The following is a 17,975-nucleotide window of genomic DNA, read 5'->3' on the forward strand; positions in this document are numbered from 1 at the left end:
AGTTTGAACTAGGGTTAGGCTGGTGCTACATTTTGGGATCATGGTCATAACTACCAACAATGGAAACAGATGCTTGGTCCTCTGTAGATGTCACGTGTGCTGCTTCAGGCCCAGCCTCCTTCTGCTATATCCATTGAGAAGAAGAGTGCGGTGTCCCTGGTCAGCGGGGGTCTATTTATGACCCTTTGCATTTTGTCCCCGTTAAGTATAATTTCTTATTGCAGGGATTTAACTTTTGCAATCTATCACTATTCAGTCGAGATAGCGCTTCCAATAAGAGCCTGTCCTGGCAAAGAGTCTATAGTAAAAATAATCACTATCACTTTACTTCCAGGTTCTATGTACTGCGTGTACGCAGCTATCAGGACGGACATATCTGGTAAACAATTACTTATAAGGGGAAGGGTAGGAGCATGGAGCCTGCCAGGGAGGGACCAGAAGATCCCTCTCCTGCGAGGCTCTCCCTATAGGCTATACATCTTAAGATGGTGTTAGCTATCGAGGCCAAGCTACGAAAGGCTTAGCTTGGAGAATTTTTCCAGACCGCAGTCCCCATTGAGAATTATGGGAATAGCGGTGTTCTGTGATAGCCTAAAGCAGGATAATTTGCTACCAAAATATGACTGGACATGTAAAAACAACTGTTTCCATTTGGTTTAGAGTAGATATTTAAGTCCCAATATGGGCTTCCTGCCGTGTAACTGCCAATACCAAGGCTTAATTTTTATATGGACTACTGATGTTATATATAGGCTACACTATGGGGCTTTTGTTTTTTGTTGTTTATTTAAAAATGTTTATTCAATCTATTGAGGTAATAACATTGGTGACAACGATTTCCTCTTCGGGAACTTGACATACAGTATAGAAGTTTCAGAAACAGTCTTTACCTGCACTGTGGACGTATGGGGAACAACCACTTTCTGCTTATCTTTCTCGTACAGATTTGGAGGGTCCACTCGGATCTTCCAAGGATCAGGGCTGGTTCCATTTTCTGGACCATCCACATCTCCATCTGTCAGGAGATCATGGAAGAAGAGGATGAGAAGCTCACTGCAATGCAAAAGCCGTGATTGAAACACATACACAAGTTTGGAGAATGACACAAGTATTGGTGTTCACAAGGTTTGCTGCCTCAGTGTTTTTAGACCTTTTTGTCAGATGTTGCTATGTTATACTGATGTACAATTACAAGCATTTCACAAGTGTCAAAGGCTTTTATTAACAATTACATTAAGTTTATGCAAAGAGTCAATATTTGCAGTGTTGACACTTCTTTTTGAAGGCCTCTGAAATTCGCCTGGCATGCTGTCAATGAACTACTGGGCCACATAATGACAGATGGCCGCCCATTCTCCTCTGATCAGTGCTTGGAGTTTGTCAGAATTTGTGGGTTTTTCTTTGTCCTCCCACCTCTTGAGGGTTGACCACAAGTTCCCAATGGGACTAATGTGTGGGGAGTTTCCTAACCATGGACCCAAAATGTCGATGTTTTGATCTCCGAGCCACTTAGTTATCACTTTTGCCTTATGACAAGGTGCTCCATCATGCTGGAGAAGGCATTGTTCATCACCAAACTGTTCTTAGACGGTTGGGAGAAGTTGCTCTTGGAGGATGTTTTGGTACCATTCTTTATTCATGGCCGTGTTCTTAGGCAAAATTGTGAGTGAGCCCACTCCCTAGTCTGAGAAGCAACCCCACACATGATGGTCTCAGGATGCTTTACTGTTGGCATGACCCAGGACTGATGGTAGCGCTCACCTTTCCTTCTCCGGACAAGCGTTTTTTCAGATGTCCCAAACAATCTGAAAGGGGATTCATCAGAGAATGACTTTACCCCAGTCCTCAGCAGAGAAGTGGTTTCTTTTCCGGCCTTCTTGACACCAGACCATCCTCCAAAAGTGTTCACCTCACTGTGCGTGCAAATGCACTCACACCTGCCTGGTGACATTCCTGAGCAAGCTCTGCACTGGTGGTGCCCCGATCCCGCAACTGAATCAACTTTAGGAGATGGTCCTGGCTCTTGCTGGATGTCCTTGGCCACCCTGAAGCCTTCTTCACATCTATTGAAACTCTCTCCTTGAAGTTCTTGATGATCCGATAAATGGTTGATTTAGGTGCAATCTTACTAGCAGCAATATCCTTGCCTGTGAAGCCCTTTGTGTGCAAAGCAATGATAACTGCACATGTTTCCTTGCAGCTGACCATGGTTAAGAGAGGAAGAACAATGATTTCAAGCACCTTCCTCATGTTAAAGCTTAAAGTCTGTTATTCTAATGCAATTAGCATGACAGAGTGATCTCCAGCCTTGTCCACGTCAACACTCTCTGGGGTAAATGTATTAACCTCCGGTTTAAATTTAAGCGCTGAAGACGCCGAACTCGCGGGGGTTGAAGAAACCGGAGGTTAATACATTTACCCCTCTGTGTTAATTAGAGAATTACTGACCTGATGTCAGCTGGTCCTTTTGTGGCAGGGCTGAAATGCAGTAGAAATGTTGTTTTGGGATAAAGTTCATTGTCATGGCAAAGAGGGACTTTGAAATTAATTGCAATTCATCCGATCACTCTTCATGACATTCTGGAGAATATGCAAATTGCCATCATAAAACTGAGGCAGCAGAGTTTGTGAAAAATGATATTTGTGTCATTCTCAAAAACTTTGGCCATGACTGTATATGTCATGTATAGTGCATATATTATTATATCATAAATATAAGTATAAAAGCCTGTAAATTATATCCAAAAAAATAATTAATTGCAAGATGTTGTCTTCTGAAGAGCTGTAATGTGTGACCCTAGATGTAATGTGATGTTTCTCATAAAATGTGAATTTGTCACAATGATACATTTGATTAAGCATTATGATAGGCTAAAAACGTTTTAGATGGGATGGAGAGGATACATTTAAAAATGTTCCTGATTTCCACAGAGTATTTTAGAAATTACAAGATTTTATTCGCTACTTTTCAACTTTATTATATACTTCCTCCCGATGTATAATATAAAGCAAGAACAGAATTAAACATATACACGACACACAATATATTTCGGGGTTTATTTATTATTCTGTTTTTACAACAAAATACCCTGAAAACGGCAGTTTTCGGGGGACAGACGAAATTTAAAGTAAAGTTGTAATTTATTAATAGGGCATCGCAACAAATATCGTAGATCTGATAGATGTCTATGTCGAAAATCAAAGATTTTCGGAACTTGGGTATGATGACTTAGCCTTTAAAGCCTATGGGGAGAGCATTGCGGCAGAGGGATCTTCCTCACTGCATCTTACCAGCTCTCCCATCCGGTTACTATCGCACAGGTGGTCAATTCGCGATAATGACTATAGAAATGTGACTGCTGTTCCTGTTGAAGAATTTTAATATATTTCAGTCCTTATCTTTGTGATAAGGATTGAAAGGGATCGTGATTAAAATGTGGTGATTTATAAATATGCCTGTTAAAATCTAAAAAAAAAATGCAATACTTGTAGGGCTTGATATGGCTGCAATTCAGCTGATGTTTGCACTTTTGCATCATGGAGAGAAATGCACAATTATTGCTCAAAAAGGTGTCTGAGTCAGAATTCAGCTTCAATTTGTTCTTTAAGGTGTGAGCCTAATCAGATATGTAGATTTAGGGTCCCGAAACTCGGTGCATGTCGGATTGTGTCTGCGTCTTCCTTTCTGACCTCCACTTCTGCAGAACAGCAGGATATAGGGAGGTTATATAAGTTATCGGGAGAGTGAACATTATCATTGCTAAATTCTCTAGCATGAAACACCCCTATTTTCTTCACTGTTCACACAGCATCCACTATAAATACATATAAAGTCACATCAGAATGCATGGAAAAATTAAATACATTAATACCTCTTAATAGTATAATCATTAATAAAAATACGTTTAAAAATATTTTTTAACATTTTTATTTAAATGAAATACATATCAGGATGTTCTTAATGCGTTCTGTACATGAAATGCATTTCTACAGTTTCTCCTACTTGCAAACACATGTTCTAGCATTCAATACATGTAGTCATCACGACCCGTCAGCACTTACACCTGACCTGTAGCTGGTGCAAGTGATACGGCTAAAAATCATGTACCTGAGAGGTGCCCAGAGCTTGAATCAGATGATTGTGCGCATGTGTGACTCTGGCATGTCCTTACTGTACGTCCATCCAACCCTTCCCTCCCCAGTTTCACCCTTCAAGTCATAGACAATTGTGTCATTTGCGCTCAGACATTGCGTAAAGGCACAAGGTCCGTCTCTGAGCATGCAAAGAGATATTTCACGCAAGATACAACACATAAATGGACCTACATCTGAACATGATTCAGGACCTATGTTTTATCTATTGTGGACATATTACTTACCTGAGTAAGGAACACACTTCCATTTACAGTCCCGGGACTCTGTGAAAGTTTCCAAGCAATACTAGAAATTAAAGAAGAAAAATTGTCACTTAGGTTTATCACTAGAAGAATAAAGTGGTCTAGCTATGCTTGGAGAATATAGGTTCAAAATATCTCAGACCACTATGTCACTGACCCACTGAAATGATGTCCAACTATATGATAGAATACTCATTAGTGGTATTACCAGAGGTCAGTAACTGGGAATCACTTACTAACTGTAAAACAAAGCACATAAACTGGGCACGCCCTTTTGAGATGTCTTCACGTTGAAGCCTTTTCTGAAACAATTCCTGAGGGTCAGGGGACTGTTTCATCTGACACATTTCTACAAATTTAATCGTTTTAGGAAAAAAGAAAAAAGATATTTCAGACGCTAAGTAGAAAATATATAAAAGCAAAATATAAGAAGCAAATCCTAAGCAGCTGTTTGCATGGATATTACTAATTAACCCATAACAAAATAAACCAAAAAGAACAGACTAATAGAACAGCGCTACATTGTATCACCTGGTATATTATACACTGTTTTTTCCTTGCCGCGGCTCATTGATTTGCATGTATTTGTTCCACGACTGTAATCTGCAAATCTCTTCATTCGTCTATCTTTATTTCAACTTAATTGTTGTCTTTTTTATAATACGTGATTTATATGTTGATTAAGAGAATGTTACAAATTGATTCTTATTTAAAAGCATTTTTTTTTAAGCCAATTGTATTTTTTTTTTTAAATATTATTTATATAAGTAAATCTGCAATTTGGTTGTATTGCAATTTTTGTAATGTATTTATAGTTCTTAATCTTTGGGCTAGATTTACTAAGCTGCAGGTTTGAAAAAGTGGGGATGTTGCCTATAGCAACCAATCAGATTCTAGCTTTCATTTATTTAGTGCTTTCTACAAAATGACAGCTATAATCTGATTGGTTGCTATAGGCAACATCCCCACTTTTTCAAACCCGCAGTTTAGTAAATCTAGCCCTTTGTGTGGGACTGATATACCCACATAGATCACAACTTTTGGCTAATCAACGTCTTTGCTGTTTGTGTACTGGAAGGATTACGTACCTTGTAAGTATTAAAGGCCTGAAAATTCAGATTGTCCATCTCTTTAGCTGGTCCGGTGCTGTAGCAGCATTTCTTGTCAGCATACTCCAGGAACGCTTGTCTAGCATCATCTTCTGAGACATATGATTGTCTGTACCTTTAGAAGAAAAATCCTTATTATTGTGAAAAAGATACATTTTCAAAGAGTTTGGGAGATTAGTTACTGTATTAAATAGTATTTTCATCATGATCAACATCATCAACATTTATTTATATAGCGCCAGCAAATTCCGTAGCGCTTTACTTTTTATACATATAAAATATATATTGGATTCGGTAGAAAACAGGCAACCAGTGTAGAGACATACAGAGTGATTCAACAGAGAAATAATGATTTACAAGTAAAATCAATCTTGTCACAGCGTGCAAAATAGATTGTAGGGGTTTGAGTCTGTTTTGGGGAAGACCAGTAAGGACGGAATTGCAATAGTCAATGCGGGATAAGATAAGTGCATGAATTAAGGTTTTAGCAGTGTCTTGCGTGAGATATGTGCGAATTCTGGAAATGTTCTTTAGATGTATGTAACATGATTTAGATACAGAGTCAATGTGGGGAACAAAGGATAGGTGTGAGTCAAGGATTACACCTAGGCAGCGAGTTTGTGGGGTGGGATTTATGGTCATGTAATCAACAGAGATAGAAATGTCAGGTATGCTCTTGTTGGTGGGTGGGAATAATATTAACTCTGTTTTAGAAAGATTAAGTTTGAGTTGGCGAGAGGACATCCAAGATAAAATGGTAGAAAGACAGTCAGTTACTAGGGACAACACAGATGTCGAGAGATCAGGAGGGGATAGATAAATTTGGGTATCATCCGCATAGAGACTGAAATCCAAAGGAACTTATTAGATTTCCAAGAGAAGCGGTATAGATAGAGAACAGCAGAGGACCTAGCACTGAGCGTTGCGGTACTCCAACTGATGGTTTGGGATGGATTGTGATTCAAGGTATCCATTGTATTTCTATTTCTTTTTTCCCAAACATACATATAAGGCAGAGCTTTATTGTAGCTTTTGCAAACCTTCACCGTTCCTGCTACATTCTAAATGGATAGGCACAACCATTACTATAATGAATGCATATATATCCACACATACACATTATATTCTGTCCTTTTTACATATTCTATTTGTTCTCTTTTAACCCTGTGAGTGTCCTGATTTTTCAGAGGAAGGTTTATGGAAACATGTGTGACAGCTGTGCAACTTTGCATGCACCAGTATTGGAGAACAACTACATCCCCCAGCAAGGAAGGTGCTAAAACTGTGGGGCAGAGTCAGAGTCAGTGAGAAGAGATCTGAGAGAGAAGTGAGTGAGGAGAGAGCTGAGAGAGAAGTGCGCTATGACAGAGGAGCTGAGGGAGGAAGACACAGAGTTTGCCAAAAGTGAGAAAACAGAGCTGAAGTACAGAGAGACAGCAGCAAAGCATTGATAGAGAGACACTTTGAAGAGAGAAGGACAGGAGCCTGAAGATGCCATTTGGGACAGAGTTGAAAACAGCAGCCATTGAAAGAGAGTTCAAACAAGTAGCCTTGGAATTCTAGATAAGTCTAGCTATATAACTTATTTGCTGGTAGATTGAGATAGTACTCTTATAGTGATGAGATTAGGGATAGTGTGGAGAGTCCTGAAGATGTGGATTTGCGTTATGCCCTTTTGCTAGTGCTGAACTAAGAAATCTTTTGTAAGGGCAATAGAGATTAGGGAGGGGGTGGTTAGGTTTGAGAGACTGAGTTTGACCTGCTTCAAGCTAACCAATTTCTACGGCTGTCAGAAGTTGTAGGACTACTGGAAAAATAAAGTTGCTGAACTGAGTGAAAGGAGCTTGCTACCCACCATTTTGTGTTAATACAATTCAACAAATGAGGAGCAGCAATTTTGAGATTAAAGAGAAAGTTGTGCTATTTGGTATGGAAATCTCTAGCTGCATTTATTCAAGACTTAAGTGACTTATCCTGTTACCTGCTGTGTGTGATTACACATTATTTATTCACGTGACTGTGTTTGTATTCAAGTTACTCATCTGCATGGTCTGACCTTGTCCAACTGCACTATTGTTTCTAAGGAAGAGTGATAACTGGATCACCAGGGATGTAAGAGGTTTCTATTCAAAGGCACCTGTGTATAGTACTGTGTGCAATTCAAGGATTATCTGCAAATTATCTACCAATTCCCAGAGGAACCTGGAAAAGGGGTGTTAGACATGTGTTGCATTGTAAGACAAAATACTGTTTGCACCTAGCATATGACTGGACCAGAACTTATTTTGAGACTGTAGCCTTGGATGAAACTGGATGAAATAAACATTGAAATGGCCATTGCTGTGTTGTCCTGCTACCATCTGCTGGTATATGTGGTGATCACATATTAGAGTGTGAGGTATTTGGGCATATTAGGGTGCTTTGAAAATCTCTACAGTGGATCACATCTGTGTGCCCTGAAGCTCTCTCATAAAGGAAGGTCTTTGGAAAGTGTATTTTGTGGGAATTCCTACACCAACTCTTTAGTCTGTTTGTACCTGTTTAACAATCTAAGTTAAATAAGACTGTATCTCTTAATTAATTATTATATTTCCGTGTCTCTGCTTATTCCTTCTCTGTTGAGATCCACGATGGTGCGAGATGAACTTAAGTAATTTGAATTTAAAATATTCACTGATAACATTTGTTACTACAAGTTTTACATTCTCGGAATTTGCACAGGGTGGGAAATGTTAATACGTGAGATATTATGTTCATTGGTGCAATAGGTATTTGTGTTAATGCTGTTGATATTAATTTATTACTGCAGTTTCAAGGTGATTTTTTGCTGTAACACAGTTGGAAGTGGCACTGTGCCAAGCAGTGTTCATGGGAGTGAAACTGTATGCTTGCCGTGGTATAATTGCTTATAGAAAATTGCTTATAGAAAAGAGTACAGAGTTCCGTATATATCAAGGGACGTAATCTGAATGCGAATTGCGTTTAAAAAAATTGCATGCAACTTGCACGCACGTGTGTTAATTTTCAACTACAAGGGGATCTCAATAAATGCTTCCATTTGAATACAGGTCTAAGTACACTCTGGCTATAGTTTAATTGCCGTATGCAGACAGATAGAACAGAAAGATACGCACAATACATATGTGCAATATAAAGTCCCTGCAGAGCATTTGGAAACTAAATATTAAATTTGTTAACACATTTTTACAGGTTCTCTTAAATGTAAATATGTTCTGGCTGTATACGCAGCCGTCATCACTAGTAATTGGCACTTACGCCTGACCTGTAGCTGGTACAAGTAATACGGCTAAAAATCATGTACCAAAGAAATGCCCAGAGCTTGAATTGGCCGCATATGCATGTGCTCAGCCTCAGCATGCCCTTACTGTATAATACCTACATTAATCCTCCCCCTTTCGATTGGCTGTGACATTTGCGTGCAGACCTGAATTGTATGTGTGATACTCAGAAAACTGCAGGGCACTTGGACCTTGTGGGTCACAACCAGGGCCGTCAAGAGGAATTTCGGGCCCTGGTACACCCGGTACACCAACGTTTTGCCCCCCCCCCCATCCACAGGCGAGCAGGAAAGGTGCTGATTGGTGCCGCACAGCGGCAGGCCACCAAAGAGGAGTGGCCACATAATGTTGGGGACATGGTGAACATGGGGCGTGGCTGTGCTTCTTTAGACATGACATATTGGGGGAGATTCCATTACTGGCAATATTATGGTAGAAATCCCCAATCATTTTGCGGTGCAATTAAAATCTGGAGGAGATTTCTGCCAAATCTCCACCGCAAAGTGTCTTGCGAATGTTCCTGGAGACACTTTGTGGTTATTTGAATTCCCCATTATGTATTATAATGGTGTTACTCTCAGCTAACTGTTATTGCAGCTTTGACAACCCGGTACTGGATTCTTGCATGGATCCTGGAATGTTGGGACCTTTTGGAAAATGTAAATATGAAAAACCGAGCAATAAGTGAACACCGTACATAACAGATCACGCAGTATATAATATAATAAGATATATTTATCACACCTTCCACAGTCATATCACGCTATCCTTCAGCTGCATCACGCCACCCATCAGAAATATCATGCCACCCCCCAGGCACATTATGCCCCCTCAAGACACATTACATTACATTAGGACACCTCGAACAAGACACATTAGAACCGTCCAGACACGAGCATTCCCATCACATGCCCCCCAGCTTACCAATGTTCCCCTCACATGCCCCACAGGTTACCAGTGCTCGCATCACATGCTCCCCCAGCTTACCAGCGTTCCCCTGACATGCCATACTGCACACCAGCGCTACCCTCACATGCCCCACCTGCATATCAGCGCTCTCCTCACATGCCCTCTCTGCACACCAGCGCTCCCCTGGTGATGTCAGATGGTCCTTTCCAGGAAGGGATCTAACCTCTACCGTCTGGAGTGTTTGAACACTCTCCTACCCCCCCCCCCCCCCTCCCACTTTCCACCCGCGGGCACAAAAAAATACTTTGTAATTTTTTATTTAAAACTATAGTTCTCCAGTGGAGCTGTGGGCCCCCCAGGTAGGCCCGGGCTCAGGTAATTTGCACCCCCCCCCCTCCTCTTGGCCACCCTGGTCACAACATGATACAGGAGAGGCACTAGGACCCAGGGAAAGCAAAGGTTGCTTGAAAGTTTCAGAGTTTGGTGACAGAGACTGTTGGGAGGAGGACCCTCAGAGGGAGTGACGTCTGAAAAGACATTTTGTTGTTAGGAAAAGTGAGAGATAGACTGCTGCAGAGGGCAGAGGTGTGCTGCCAGCCAGAACCCTGTATTTGTAAAGACTTGAAGACAAGGGCTGATACCAGTGAGTGAGATTGGAGCTGAAAGTATCTACACAGCAGGAAACAGGTCTGTGTAATCACCCTGAATGTGTATTCTAACACACTACACAGTATATCCTACATTGGGTTGGATACCTTAGCACGACAACAACAAGGACGACAAGAGGTTCCCCAACATGAAAATTCCGAAGCTGTCATTCACGACAGACTGGGAAGACCGAATGTATGAAAAAGAAATCTGCAACAATCCGGAAGAATGATCATGCTGGCAGCCGAAAGCCAATACTATTATTCCTGCTTTTAAAGGGGTAATGCAAGGAGGTGCCGGCTGTTCAAAGTAGAATCCTTGGTAAAAAAAAAAAATCATTGAACAGCCTGCTTCAACAGTGACTTGATGCTAAAGTAACAAAACATAATCCCTTCATAGGTGATTCAGAATCAGAAATTGAGCCAGATGATAATGAACTCCCTTTTATTAACTCCTTGGCATATCCAGTGGTTTCCACACATACTAAGCAAACTTCAGAACATACAACACAGACTAGCAGAGGGGAAGGAACAGATGGATTAACAGATCATGCCTATGACAGATGAACACAAAACAGAACAGGTCACAGAAGAAACACGCAATTATAAAGCAAGGGATTTAAGTGAAATTGTTTAAAGAAATAGGAAAAAAACGCTTTTGGGATGTATGGGGAGACAGAATCAGTTCATCAGCTGCAGAAATGATTTGGCTAGAAAGCATGAGTACATATCCTAGAGCATGTTTGCACATGAGTAAAATAAGAATAATGCAGGGAAATCATTGTGCGCCTGATTCATTAACAAACGTAAAGCAAACGCAATGTGTGTTTTTTTATTAAAAAGCAGCAGAGACGTCTAGGAGGATGAGCATGGAAAAGGGACCTGTAGATTTAGCAGAGAAATCATTGGTCACTTTAGTGAAGGCAGTGTTGGTAGAGTAAAGGGGTGGACATCTGACTGCAGAGGATTAAGCATACTTACCTACTTTATGATGTTCAATTCCGGGAGCCTGCGGAGGAGGTGGGTGTGACAGGGGGGGGCTCCAAAAATGTGCGTCATTTTGGACCCGCCCCCTATGACGTAATGACGCAAGCGCGTCATTTGACAGCGGGGGCAGGGCCAAACGCAGCGATTCACCGGGAATCGCGGCGTTTGGGACCTAATTCTGCCCACTTCACTAGGAAGTGGGCAGAATTCTCCAGATGCGGGAGATTGCCACACTCTCCTGGGAGTCCGTGAGACTCTCGCAAAATGGACATTCCGGGAGAGTTGGCAAGTATGGGATTAAGCAATATTTTACTATGAACCAGTGATCTCTCCTAGATTATGGAACTCTTTGGGAAGCACATAAATGTTGTATCAAGGGGTTTTCATAGCAGAGGCCTTTTTAAGCATACACAAAATATACACAAACTTCTAATCCATCTGTTTACAGGGTGACATGAAACATATACATTAACCTGTGTAGGCAAATCTACCAGGAATGTGTCAATAAAACACACTATTTACTGTCATTAAAGTTAAGACATCAGACAGTAAGTAGGTAATTTTTAACACACAGCCGGGTAGCATCTACTACAGATCTAGATAAGATTGTATTATCAATTATTCACTACCTATTATTGACAACTTTACAACTTATTACAACCTCCTAACTCAGACAGGGGCATAGAGCAGAAATATAACGGTTTTATTGCTTTACGACTGCTTATAACACACTTGAGAGGGGTGAAAGCTGGAACTACATGCAGATTCCCAATAAGGAGATCTCAAATGTTGATAATTTATCCCTACTTCAGCAAAGTTTCCATTACTGATGCCGTATAATATCTAGGAATACAACTTACCATGTATTACTTGGGATATTTATATAAGAATCTATGTCCCAATATTCAGGCAGAACTGTTCTGACCCTGCCAAATACAACTCCTACCCAATATCTTATAAAGGACATATTTATTTTGATAAAGATTAATATGACGTTAATGATCAAACATTCATTGTAAGGCGATGTGTAATTGACGCTCTATAGATAAAGCTTAATCAGATTAATAATCCCTTATCTGCTTTCCCTGTATGGAACCTGATTATCCCTACTATCTGATAAAGTCTCTTCAGAAGGATATATTTACATTTATTTGATCTAAAAAAAAATAGAACAAATAACGATCAAACTGATGGTGGCCCATCGCTGTAGAGGAGATCTTGTGGTTCTGGATTTTGTAGTCCTACTTTAGAGCTGCCCAGTCAAATTGCTGCTTGGGTAGTTTTTCCCCACCCATTAAATGGGTATTAATTAAATCTTTATTTTCTCAACTGATACAAAGCACAGCCCTTGGACCTGGTACTGGTTATAACATTGTGCTCTTCTAGCTTCCTGTTGTAATGCGGTATATATAAGAGATATATAGTCAAATCTAGAACTTTAATGTGCTATGTGAAAGCTGCATAGAAACACAGGACAATAAATCTGTAAAATTGTTAGCTAGGTAGCTCATAATAAAGAGTTAATTAACGTCATGGGAGTGGGTTCATAAATAGGGGGGAAGGTAGGGGGGGGGGCAATAATTAATTTGGAGTTTTTGCCATCTGTTGTGGAGCCACAACATGAATTTACTATATTTGGAAATGAGACTGGGGGCCCATCTCTCCAATACATTGCCAGAAAAAAAAAGTCTTAAACATTGCCTGTTGTGGTCATTCATATATATATTTATTTATTCATTAATTATGTATTTGTTCATTTAACTATTGCTTTTGCTTTTTACTTTACTGGATCCCTTTACATATTGCTAGAGCAGATTTAGATACTCTTACTGTTCATTATTGGTTTCCTCATTAGGCTCAGAAGAAAGATAGTTAGACATGTTTCCATCTGTAAAGTAGAAACATTATTAGGTTATAGAATACACTGCAAGAATATCTATCAGCTTCACCAACCATCACTCTACTTAGATCTATTTCATTGAATGCAACATATTAATTTATTAGTTACAGAATACTGTGTACAGGAAAGTAAGTTTGGTTAATACAACAGATGAATTAGGTCCATGCTTGCATAAGCTCCCAGAATGTACGGGAGAGTTAAGATTTTCAGTGAGTCCTCTTGGACTGCCAGAAGAGTATACTACCCTCCTAGATCCCGTCCAATGGCTGGGGCTGTGATAATGCGATTAGCTGCAAATTGCATCATAATGGCCCTGCTGGTGTACAGTGACAAAAATCACGGAATTTTGCAGTGGAGGGTCGGAGCTGTGGTGACATGACCCTTGAACCTTGGAGATCCTGGGGGGAAGTATAAAGAGTAGGCAAGTATGATTATGCCGGTAAACACCAGTAATGTTTTATTAGGAGAATTCCGCTTTGCTACAAAATATTTTGTTACAGGAAATTCATGTTGTGCCCTTGCTGGTTTAGGGAAACCGTTGTTTTTCCAGTGATTATTTTGGCGGTTTTATAGCTGCCACATTTACTAAAGGCCAAGCACCGAAAGAAACTCTGGTTCTCAAACTCATATATATATATATATATATATATATATATATATTGTGGCAAGAGCCCGCTACTGCTGAAGCACACGCGAACAACTTCTTCCTTTTTATGTAGTTTTATTGTCAGGATGGTAAATGTTTTGACACCGTACAGATTTCACAGCAATTCTTGGAGACCATAAACGCTAGCTAGACATAGCTCAGCTCTCTCAAGACCAGCCAGCTTCCCCAGCGTTGGTCTCAGTGCACAAATGACACAAACAAGCTTTTATGCATGATACTCCTCCCCCAGCCCTAGCTTGATGGGCAGGTGACACACCCACCTTCCCTTTAAGAGAAAACGCCCATCACTGGCTCTGTTTGCACTAACAGACACACCCTGTCTGTTTGCTGAGAGGAAATCATGTAAGTTAACAAACTTTAAACTTCACATAAGTCTTTACTTGGTTTAACCTGAATCTCGGTGCATAACTGCACCAATGTTTTATTCTGTTTGTATACTTTCTCTGCCTCTTGTCAGATAAATGCCTCCCTTTGTTACATATCCCTCCCCCTAGCGTCTCCAAGTAGGGGGACGCGGACTTCGCGAGGAGTGCATATTTTCGTGACAATGCATCTGCATTCTTGTGCAGAATCCCAGGTCTATGTTCTACTGAGAACTTGAAAGGTTGCAGTGCCAAGAACCAGCGAGTTACCTTGGCATTTACCTCCCGGTTGTTCTGCATCCATCTCAATGGTGCATGGTCTGTTATTAAGGTGAACTCTCTGCCTAGGAGATAATAGCGCAGAGCTTCTGTAGCCCATTTTATGGTGACATATTCTTTCTCCACAGTGGCATATTTTTGTTCCCTTGGAAGCAACTTACGACTTAGGTACAGGACAGGATTTTCTACTCCATTCTTCTCCTGTGACAAGACTGCACCTAAGCCAACACCAGAAGCATCAGTTTAGAGGAAGAACCTCTGGGTAAAATCCGGTGCTTGTAGAACTGGGGAGGAACAAAGAGCTAACCGAAGATCAGACCAGGCGGTTTCAGTGCGGTCTCAGTGCACAAATGACACAAACAAGCTTTTATACAGGATACTCCTCCCCCAGCCCTAGCTTGATGGGCAGGTGATACACCCACCTTCTCTTTAAGAGAAAACGCCCATCACTGGCTCTGTTTGCACTAACAGACACACCCTGTCTGTTTGCTGAGAGGAAATCATGTAAGTTAACAAAACTTTAAACTACACATAAGTTTTTACCTGGTTTAATCTCAACCTAGGTGCATAACTGCGCCAATGTTTTATTCTGCTTGTATGTTTTCTCTGCATCTTGTCAGATAAATGCCTCCCTTTGTTACAGTATATATAGATATATTTATATTTTTATATATATATATATATATATATATATATATATATATATATATATTATAAAAACTGTCCATGCTACTCAATCCTGGGTTGGATACTCCAGGGGGAAGAACCCAAACAAAAGATCAGTTCCCAGCACCTAGAGATACCTGGACCCATGCTGAGTACCGTTGGACCCCTCCTGGTACCCCTGACCTGCGGGTACCAAGGTTAAAATGTTGAACTGTAGTGTCTGCACTTGTGGCACTACTTAGGAAAAAAGAAAAAAACACTGTTCCCCCTTAATATAATAGATGTAGAAATGTACCCTCTTATGAATTAAACTAAAGCTATGTGACACCTTATATTGTTATTAATAATTTAATAATTAAATATTTAATTATAATTATATATAATAATAATTATATTATATTGTCATCTTATGAATTAAAATAGTGATCTGTGCCCGCTCATAAAATAAAGATATATGTGCCACCTTAGTAATATAAATACATTATTAACATGTCCCCTTTTGTACATGTAAGATTATAGTGGCCAGCATTTGTTTCTGTAGTGCAGTGGGCACAATACCTGAAATTATCTGAGCGTAATATTTATGGAATTAAAATAAAACCCCACATAGACGACTTCGCTCCCGAGAAGCACCTGACAACAAATGAGTTAATGTTCAGTTAGCCCGCCTACTTAGTAGATGGGCAGCCAATCAGGAGCGGTGTTTCACATATGAGTGGTCTGATTTGACATATTAATCAGTTACATTAGTGAGGTAGCACATAACATTAGTTTAATTCATAAGGGGGCACATTTTATATCTATTATACTAAAGGGGCACAATTGGGTTTAAACTACAATAAGGGGGGGCACAATTTTTCTTTCCTACTAAAGGGGAAATCCCCTTTTATCCAGTGTTTTGCACTAAACCATATGCTATTTGACCTTAGCTGCGGTGTTATAATAGTTTAATAGTTCTTAGTTCTTAAGCATTATAGTCTATAGTATAGACTATAATGCTTAAGAACTAAGCATGTTTTCCATATCTCCTTGCTGGAGCACAGGTGTATTCATTACTGACTGATACAATGTAACAGATCCACAGGCGGTCCTAATTATGTCACATGTGGTCCGGAAAACCTGCACTGTTAGGGAGCCCTGAGGACTGGGTTTGGGAAACCCTGGTCTATACTATTGGGTCTTTGTACAAATGTATATTTTTGTGTGCCTATGTGTGTATATTTACTGCACAAAGATCATACAACAAGTACTATTAACAGCACAAAAACAAACATCTTCCTGACTTACCATAGCCTGTGTCTGAAGCCACATACTCATCAGTTTGGTCCTCATCAACTGAAAAGAAAATAATGTTCGAACAACATGGAATTTGCAACAAATCTTATTGGCTTTTTTGACTGGGTAACTAAAGTCATAGATCAAATTGGGGCCGTAGATGTAGCTTATTTGCATAGAGGTGATATTGGCAGCCAAAGGAGCGGAGGAGCTGACTTATAGAGGAGGTGTAAAGAGAGAAAAGTAATGGGCCAAGAACAGAGCCTAGGGAGAGCTTGACAGATAGAGGGAAAGGAGTGAGCAGGTACCAGAGGAAGAGACCCTGAAGCAAGGATCAGAGAGGTAGGAAGTAAACCATGATAGGACAGTTTCACAAAGGCGAAGGGAGTGAAGGGTTTCAAGCAGGAGCGGAGGGTCAACTGTCGAAAGTGGTAGAAAGGTAAAGAGCAGGGAGAAGTGGCAATTTGACTTAGTCAAGCGTAGATCATTAGAGTACCTTGGTGAGGGATATGCAATCTATTTTGTGTATGTCTGTCAATGTAAATTGTTTCCGGGTGTGAGGTTTTTTTTTAATTTACATAATAATTTTTAGCGCAATGTATTATTGTGTCTTTGTATGAGTTTATAGCTTTGTCTGGACATGTGTGTATATTTACTGCACAAAGAGTCATACAGCAATTAATATTATTAGCACAAAGAACAAACTTCTACTTTACTTACCATAACCGGTGTTTGAAACCCCATAGTCACCATCAGATTGGTCTTCACCAACTGAAAAGAAAATGATGTATGATCTATATGGTCTGTGGTAGAGCTTAGTGGATAATTAACAATTGAGACCATTTAGTTATAAAAGATTATTCATTACTATACAGAGTGTGCAAAATATTGGGGCAAATGTTATTAAAATAAATTCTAAAATAATTTTGTATATCTAATTAACATATAATACACAACATATAATACACATCACATATCTCAAGTCTCCAATTCTGACTCTGGTTCCTGCACTACCTGCCATTCTCATCTGGTACCTGCGTGTTGCTACCTTGCTGAGGTTCATGGCTAAGACCATGAACCCCAGCCTTCATTGTGAGTAGAATTAAAATGGGTGGATAGCTTTGAATCCAAAAGTTCCAGTGCATTTCCTGACTTAATGCTATAATAATATTATATTTCATATGCAAATGTGTGAGAAATTGGGATCTGTCTATTGAATGTGGAATCATGTCTCTGCAAGGTATCAGAGAAAAGATATGGCAGGTATAAACATTTTAACTTTTTTCAGAAGTTCTAATTAAAACCCACATGATCTCCTCCTCATATTGGCATATACACTGCCCCGCGGAGGGACCTCCTAGTAGAACATGTTCAAAAACCAATGTATGGCACTGAAAAATGGCCAGCCTTCTTGAGAATCAATTGAATTGAGAACTGTACTACTTCTGCTTCTCCCCCAGCATACAGATTAAGGGGGG

At 40.0% G+C, this 17,975-nt stretch overlaps 1 protein-coding gene across 1 annotated transcript in view; it reads right to left on the reverse strand.

Annotated features, from left to right (window-relative positions):
* LOC142100274 (protein SSUH2 homolog) overlaps positions 1-17,560 on the reverse strand; it is a 32,620-nt gene extending 15,060 nt beyond the window's left edge. The window contains exons 1-7 of the mRNA XM_075184204.1: positions 17,512-17,560; positions 17,218-17,268; positions 16,510-16,557; positions 13,179-13,236; positions 5,486-5,621; positions 4,380-4,440; positions 862-1,015 (exon numbers count right to left, since the gene is read on the reverse strand). Coding sequence (XP_075040305.1) covers positions 862-1,015; positions 4,380-4,440; positions 5,486-5,621; positions 13,179-13,236; positions 16,510-16,557; positions 17,218-17,268; positions 17,512-17,560 — 557 coding nt within the window. The remainder of the gene's footprint in view (positions 1-861; positions 1,016-4,379; positions 4,441-5,485; positions 5,622-13,178; positions 13,237-16,509; positions 16,558-17,217; positions 17,269-17,511) is intronic.
* Positions 17,561-17,975: the final 415 nt, after the last annotated feature.

The sequence above is a fragment of the Mixophyes fleayi genome, chromosome 8 (genome assembly GCF_038048845.1).
Source record: "Mixophyes fleayi isolate aMixFle1 chromosome 8, aMixFle1.hap1, whole genome shotgun sequence".
Taxonomy (NCBI): Eukaryota; Metazoa; Chordata; class Amphibia; order Anura; family Limnodynastidae; genus Mixophyes; species Mixophyes fleayi.